At 30.1% G+C, this 8,271-nt stretch overlaps 2 protein-coding genes across 4 annotated transcripts; both read left to right on the forward strand.

Annotated features, from left to right (window-relative positions):
• Positions 1–133: 133 nt before the first annotated feature.
• Positions 134–2,557, forward strand: LOC139107583 (acyl-CoA Delta-9 desaturase-like). Of its 2 annotated transcripts, none has more exons than XM_070665422.1 (6): positions 134–583; positions 745–1,056; positions 1,320–1,450; positions 1,550–1,755; positions 1,838–2,020; positions 2,153–2,557. In XM_070665422.1, exons 2-6 carry the CDS (start codon positions 798–800, stop codon positions 2,424–2,426), a joined length of 1,053 nt encoding a protein of 350 aa, XP_070521523.1. In that variant the 5' UTR covers positions 134–583; positions 745–797; the 3' UTR covers positions 2,427–2,557. The 2 variants fall into 2 exon arrangements, with proteins under 2 accessions (XP_070521523.1, XP_070521437.1); XM_070665336.1 differs by having other exon boundaries at positions 748–1,056.
• Positions 2,558–2,708: 151 nt separating this feature from the next.
• On the forward strand, positions 2,709–7,615 carry LOC139107967 (acyl-CoA Delta(11) desaturase-like). 2 transcript variants are annotated; one of them, XM_070665930.1, is made up of 6 exons: positions 2,709–3,667; positions 4,413–4,642; positions 4,995–5,125; positions 5,257–5,462; positions 5,604–5,789; positions 5,922–7,615. In XM_070665930.1, the coding sequence occupies exons 2-6, from the start codon at positions 4,453–4,455 to the stop codon at positions 6,199–6,201; spliced, it is 993 nt and encodes a 330-aa protein (XP_070522031.1). In that variant the 5' UTR covers positions 2,709–3,667; positions 4,413–4,452; the 3' UTR covers positions 6,202–7,615. The 2 variants fall into 2 exon arrangements, with proteins under 2 accessions (XP_070522031.1, XP_070522117.1); XM_070666016.1 differs by having other exon boundaries at positions 2,709–4,642; positions 5,607–5,789; positions 5,922–7,614.
• The last annotated feature ends 656 nt before the right edge of the window (positions 7,616–8,271 follow it).

The raw sequence follows: 8,271 nt of genomic DNA on the forward strand, positions 1-8,271 counted from the left end.
CATTGGGGAAAAAAATAACTAAGATAAAAGTATCAAAATTAATACGTTATTTTTTTTAAGGAAAAAAAAGAAAAAAAAAAAAGAGACAAAAGATTAACACATGTAATCTTTAATATCTTTATGTGTATAATTACGTAAAAAAAAAAGTTTACGGCCTTAATTAGCTCTTAATTAATAATTTAAAAATAATAATATTAGGTCAGTGTGAAAATTATAAAAATTGCTTACGTCAATTATACGAATGTCTTCAATCATGCAATTTTAAATGAAGCAATGTGCTGATAATGCAGTTTATAAAAGTGCATAGCATGACAATCTGACAATTCAGTAATCACGATTTGAATGTATGATTAAGACCTACTATTAAATGTCAAGCAAACGGTACAAGTCATTATTCTTCCCAGCAAATAAAACGTATCTTACAAATCAATATATACAACTTGTTTATGGATGTTTAAGCAGTGCAAATGTGAAGTGAATTCCCAGAATAACGTGTCCAAACGAAACACATCATTACGATCGCGTAAAAATATCGATTTTATTATAAAATAATAAGGATAAATCTCTCTGGAATTCAATAAAGGTAGATTATATACAGAGAAAATCATTAAGAATATTAAAAAACAAATTACTTTTTAAACGTACTTGTTTAAGCAGTGAAATTTACTGTTACTAATCGCAAAGCAATAAATTTAATCTTTATCAACTGGTTTAAAAAAAAAAAAATAATAATCTATTTGTTAGCAGTGTGTGACTGAGTTTTTGACTGTCAATTCTGCGACAAACCGACAGCAGAGATGCCACCGAATATATCAAACACAAATCTAAAAGTATATACGGAAAAAGATCTTCAAAAGGAAGGATCTTCGACCGAGAAGAAAATAAACGATGAAAGTGTCACCCAAGGCGAAAGACAAATTGTTACAAAAACTGATGGCTGGGAGATAAGAAATGTCAAGTGGATTAACCTCATACTTATTACTTCACTTCATTTATATTTCATATATGCCTGTTTCACTTTTGATTTTTTGAAAAATCTAAAGACGACCGCTTGGTGTAAGTATTTCTTGGATTACTTGGAAGAATAATTTTAATTTCGTTTCTCTAATATTCTGATAAAATAATATAACACAGAAATGCAAGTTTAAATAAGTAAAATTAAGTTTCTTAAATACGCTTCTTTAATTAAAAAAAAAAAAAAAAGAAAATTAGTATTTTTATTGATAATATAAAACGCGATGGAATTTCATTAGAATTGAGCAAAATATTATAATGAATTAATTTTTAAATATTATTAAACTGACTTTATCTGTTTTAAGTTTTATTCTTATATATTTCGGGTGGATTTGGCGTCACTGGTGGTGTTCATCGTTTATGGACTCATCGAGCTTATAAGGCAAAGTGGCCACTTAGAGTTATATTGGCTGTTGCCTACTCTTCAGCCGGCATGGTAGACAAACATTTATAATATCATTTTGTGCGTTAGAAAGTTGAAGAATTTTTATTAATTATTTTATTAATTTTTTCTTTTTTTTTTTTTTTTTTGTAGAATGATATTTACCAGTGGGTGCGAGATCATCGAGTGCATCATAAGTTCGTGGATACGGACGCAGATCCGCACAACAGTAAACGAGGATTTTTCTTCTCTCACGTCGGCTGGCTGTTCTTAAAGAAACACCCGGAAGTAATCCGAAGAGGTCGCCAAGTCGACATGAGCGATATATTGTCGGATCCTATTGCTGCATTATCCGTAAAGTAAGTTTATGAAAGGGATATATAATTTAAAAGCCACCGCATTTAAATATGCTATTAATTAATGTACGACATCTTGTTGCAGATACTTTCCGATATTTAGATTTGTCTTCGCCTATCTGCTTCCGGTGGTGATACCCGTGTACGGATGGAACGAGACGTGGTATCGAGCGATCCTGTCGCAGGTTATTCGTTACGTTATCATTTTGAACTCTACATGGTCCGTCAACAGCGTGGCTCATATTTGGGGCGCAAAGCCATACGACGTGTAAGCAAAACGTTATATTATTTCTACGCGTATAATAAACAATTTGTTTGTTGAAAAATGAATTCAGTAAAAAGTTCTTATCGTTAGCAGTTGTATCTTCGTTGGCACGTAATTTTATTCTTTTCACGGCAGGCACATAGACCCAACGGAAAACAGATGGGTCAGCCTAGTGACAGGAGGCGAAGGGTGGCACAATTATCATCATGTTTTCCCATGGGACTACAAAGCTGCTGAGTTAAGGTATTCAGTGACTACGGAGATCATTAACTTCTTCGGGCTAATTGGATGGGCGTATGATATGAAGCAACCGTCGCTAGAGATCGTGAAAAGCGTCGTGCTGAAGAAAGGTGACGGAAGCCATTCCATGTGGAATGCTGTGCCCTGTCCAGCTGATAAAATTGAATAACAAATATAAACAGGTTTTATCGTTTAAACAAAAGGTGTCCCTTTTCAATTAGTCAATTTAATTATATATGTATAACCATTAACTGACTAAATAATTTTTATTCTTTATTAATAAACGTTTTTATTATTTTACACCGATGTTTTGTTATATATATATTAAATTAAGATAATTAAATAATAATTATGCCCGTTGTCTCGTCCGAATGGTGACTACGTAGTAGTGCATTTGCACGTCTTTTAACAACAATGTTCAGGGAATTAAAAAATAAAAAGACGAAAGCACGAGCGATTACTCGCGCTCCGTTTGCGCGTCGATCGTCATAAATTCAAAGTTGAGATGCAAATTGCAGGTTTCATAGAGGAGGGAAAAAAGAAATATATGAATAAAAATTTTGTTATAGAAAATAAAACGGGAAAGAAACCCATCCGAACGAGACGACCAGGGCATAATTGATTGAAGGAACTTACCTATGAAGTTCGATCCTAATTATGCCCGTTGTCTGTCTCATCCAAATGGTCTTCCTTCTCGTTTTTTTTTTTTTATAACAAAATTTTTATTCATATATTTCTTTTTTCTCTTTCCTATGAAACCTGCAATTTGCACCTAAACCTTGAACTTATGACGATCAATGCGCAAACGGAGCGCGAGTAATCGCTCGTGCTTTCGTCTTTAAATTTTTTTATTTTCTAAACAATGTTAATAAAAGGCGTGCAGATGCACTGCTACATAGTTACCATTCAGATGAGACAACGGGCATAATTAGAATCGAACTTTATAGGTAAGTTCGTTTAATCTATTAATTAAGCTGGCATTATTATTAGTCCCTTAATTTTAGAGAATTTAAAAAAAAAATGTTAATAACATACAATCATTTTTTTTTTTTTTTATATATTCATTAATGTATACAACGAATATTAAACTATTTTAAACGATAATATAATACAATAGATAAAATGTAAATTACAAAATGCACGACAGTATAATAAAAAGGTAAGATAAAAAAGGCTATAAATTTAAAAAGTAATTACATCTCTGATATTATTTCTGTAGAATATGTATAACAAAACACGGGTGATACACATATGGTAAATATATACATATGTGAAACATGTAATATAACGAAGAGCAAGAGACGTGTTTTAATTTGTTTCTTGAGAGCTGAAAGCTGTGAGCTACGAGAATTAAGAAGTATAAAATTGTCGGTATGACCTGCTGGTAAAAAATAAAATTTACTATATTCTGTACGTATAATAATTTAACTTACGATAACAGCTACGTTTATAAAGATATTTGTAATGTATAATAGACGCGGAACGATATCGAACGTATCTAACATTTTTGCGATAAAATTCAAAAGTGATAAAGTATTGGCAAAAAAGTTATACATATAATTTAAATAATTTTAATCTATTTTCAAAAGTAAAATAAAGGATTATTGCTTGAAAAAGAAAATAATTAACTTTCTTTTTTAATTAACTTGTTCGCGTATTGTTATATATGTATTATATATAACTAATATATAATTATATTTTTTATTTATTTAATTTTATTTTATTTAAATTTTATTTACTTAAATATATTTATATATAATTATATTATGTAATAATTTACCAATTAATAGAAATCTACGAATTAGCGTTTGATTACACGATCGAATCAACAGTATTAATGTTGTATTTAATGATTCAATTACGTTGTGTACGATTCTCCAAATTAACTTTCATATTAGCAGTTTTAAGAGAGAGCAATGGTAACCATTAAATTAATTCTTGTTATCAAATCCGCATAATAACATGTAAATTTTCACGAATTAATTAGTTGTTTTCTTTCTTTTTTTTTCTTTTTCTTTTTTTTTTCTACATTCGCAAAATATTTTAAGTCTTACTATTTATTTTATGCTACTTATTATCCACAATTGTTTTCCATACCACTATCATATTGTTTACTATAATGACACTTTTTACTTCTAAAGTGGTATAATTTCAGTAAAACTTCCATAAGTTGCCAGTAAAAACAGTCCAACATCATGAATGCCACGGTACCGAGTACCTCTGACGACACTCGCGATGTTAACAAGTGCAAAAATAAAATTACAAAAAAAAACCGCTTTAACTTGGACAGCTTGACTCCAATAATATACTTTTCGACATTGCACATTATCGCCATTCATGGATTAATCACGATTTTTTCTTTAAAAGTAAAGACAATTTTGTGGTGTAAGTACAAATAAAAGAATATATGTATACCCAAGAAACCAACCCAAGAAACGTGGAATATTACAGCAATTTTGCGATAACGTTGTACTATTGCTACAATGTTTAAGCAATGATGAAATATTACCTAATATTGCTGTAATATTCTTTGTTTAAAGCGAGGTCATATATTGTGAATTTCTTAAAAAAAAAAAAAAAAAAAATAACTCTTTTCAAAAGTTAACATTTTAAACTTTCGTTATTTTCTTTCATACCCAACACCTTTTGCTAAATACATGCATACACGTACATATATATACATACAAATATGTAAGAATATATAAATATATAAATTTTTTTTTTCCTATATTTTTAGTGTTGTTTTTGTATGAAATTGGATGCATCGGCATAACTGCCGGTGCTCACAGATTGTGGAGTCATCGATCGTACAAAGTTAATCTACCACTTAAACTCATTATCTTGGCCTTCTTCTCTGTAAATGCTCAGGTAATAATTAAAAAAAAAAAAATAAATAATAATAATAATCAAACAATTTCGTGTGTTATATAAATTTAAGTGCAATTCAATTCGCGTTCAGTAAAAATGTTCACTTTTCACTTTTATATTTATTTCAATAGATTTCAGTTTATAATTGGGTGCGAATTCATCGTGTGCATCACAAGTATGTTGATACTGATCTAGATCCTCACAACAGTCGGCGCGGTTTCTTCTTTTGCCATATAGGTTGGCTTTTAAAACAATTGAAACCTGAAGTCGTTAAAAAATTACATGAAGTCAATATGCGAGACATCTTGGAAGATCCAATCATGGCTTTCCAAAAAAGGTTAATGCAATTGCAAATAATTTTCCGTTGTACATTATTATTATTTATTTATTATTAATTTTCTTCTCTCTCTCTCTTTTTTTTTTTCTATTAATGTTAATTATTTTTATATTCTTTATTTATTAATAATTCGTTCTAAAGCAGGCATGCTATGGCGTTGAACATAGTATTATCTTTCATCTTACCTACGCTTGTACCGATTTACTTTTGGAATGAAGCCTGGGACAAATCATTTACCTCGCAAGTTCTCCGGGTGATGCTCGTGACGCACGCAAGCTTTTCTATAAACAGCTTCGCTCATATATGGGGTGCTAAACCGTACGACAAGTAAGTTTTATTTAATAAAAAGAAAATTATGCATTTTATAAATATTTCTTTTGGTTAAATCGACCGAAGTGCAGCAAATAATTGAGTTAACGATTTTTATTTGACATCTATTTTCTTTTTTCTGGTTTTAAGGACGTTACATGCCTCAGAAAATATGGGCGTGAGCCTTGCTATAACTGGCGAAGGATTTCATAATTATCATCATAAGTTCCCTTGGGATTATCAAGCATCCGAATTTAATTGGTACGGTTGGAATCACGCGGCGCTCTTCATTGACATGTTCGCGAAAATCGGATGGGCGACCAATCTTAAAAAACCATCTCGTGAGCTTGTAAAAAAAGTTGCTGCCGAAAAGGGCGACGGCTCCTACAAGTGGGACGAGGTTCCAATGTGCGATTCAACCAACGATTAGTTAACAACTATACACCGAAGAGCAGATATGGCATTTTCTGCGGCGACAGCGGCTAGCGTACGTAATCCTAAACGGCAAAAACGAGGGATGAGAAAACGAGGGAAAAATCAGTCATCGGCAATCCGGCCGGCGCGGTATATAATATATGCTGCACATGTGAAACTTTACGCACACGACGCTAAAGTCGCGTTCGCGAGCTGCCGTCGTCGCAGCAAACGCAATATCTGCTTTTCAGTATACATGAAGCTTGTCACGTATGTAAGTTACTTAAATTATTACTTAAATTACATATTTTATATAATAAATATGTAATTTAATATGTAACATAATAAATTAATTATTACTTAAATTACAAGTTTAATTTAGAATAATACAGGTGATTGATTTCCTTTCATTTTTATATATGTATAAATGTTTGAGATATTAAAAGACAGCTTGTGGCACTTGATGGTTAATTAATTAAGTATATATAGCTATATATTACAAATAAATGCCAGTCTGAAATGCAGTCAATATTTGATATTTAAAAAGATGACAGCATCGTTTAAATTTTGATTTGTCTGATAAATGATTTGAAAAATCCTTCCAAGCGCAAAAAGTTAAATTTAAAGATGCGTATACGCCATTTATATGCCAAAGTGTAATTCGCAACATGTTATAAATGTTTGTTTAAAAAATAAAATATGCGAAAAACAATTTTATTATTTGCAATATTTATACATTTCTTGCAACTATTGGCAAAAAAAGTTTAGAAGCACACGTCATCATATATTTTTCCTACCTACCTTTTTATGAAACTTATTTTAAAAATCTCACAAACACATTAATTTACGTTGATTATTCATCTAATTACGTTATTGCATCATTATTTATAAAATTAAGGCTGCACTTGGATTTTCAGTTCTTGACTCATTAATTGAATTAAAGACAAAGTTCATCTTTGAGATTAGAATATTAACTTGTGGGGAATGAGTCAGTGAGTCAATGAACATAAATTCTAGGTCTAAGATCAAGTAGCATACGTTATGCTTACGTAGAACGTATATACGCATCGTAGGAATTAAATACGCACAATTCGGTTATGATAATGATATCGATTCACTTTTTTTTAGAACGGTGTACAAAAATTTTTGTTAATAATACTATAATAGTAATTTCTAAGCGAAAAATTCACATTGACACAGAACGAAAAATTGTAGCCATGACTCATAGCGATTGCAATAAAAAAAAAAAAAATATCAGATGTCAATTAACATAAATAATTTTATCAAACGTGGATTTAGTCTTAATCTTTTATTTTTCACCCGATAAATTTCTCGTCGGTAAAAATATATATGCACGATAAAAAAAAAAAAACTTTTTCAAAAAAAAAGTTACTATAATTCATCAAAATAATGTAGAAAACAAAATACATGATAAAAAAAATATTAATTTAATATATTTATTAAAGAAGATTCTGCAAACAAAATGCTTTAATCGTGTAAGCCTTTTCTTTAACCTTATTTTTTCACATTAAATTATTTGTAGCTAATAATTTTTTAGAATGTATTACTTAGCATTGTGATACGCAAAAGTATGTATTTATTTATTTAAAATAATAAATTGGCTTTAAACCATTTTACGAAATAATAATATAAGAGAAAGTTAGTGTAAAATCACAGTCGTTGTAATAGTAATTTTAAAGTAGCAAGAAATATCAACAAGTCTAATAATATAAATTGGTGAATATGCAAATTGATTTGGATTATCGTTCAAAGGTGACATATGCGTTATTCGAGATTATAAGTAAATGTGCGGAAATAAAAATCCAATATGAACGTCAATTAGAAACTAAAGAAAAAAAAAAAAAAAAAAAAAAAAAAAATTGCATTGTTTTATGCATATATTAAATATGCATAAACGTGTTACGATACAATCACCGTATTCGTGACGACATAACTGGCAATATTACCACTCGAATCACGTGAACTGCGAACATGTTTGAACTTTAGCCGAATAATCTATTATACAGTCTGATTACTGTAGCCAATGACATACATGATCGATTTCACGTGCAACGCGATCGCAGTC

This window comes from Cardiocondyla obscurior, linkage group LG01 (assembly GCF_019399895.1).
Source record: "Cardiocondyla obscurior isolate alpha-2009 linkage group LG01, Cobs3.1, whole genome shotgun sequence".
Lineage (NCBI taxonomy): Eukaryota > Metazoa > Arthropoda > Insecta > Hymenoptera > Formicidae > Cardiocondyla > Cardiocondyla obscurior.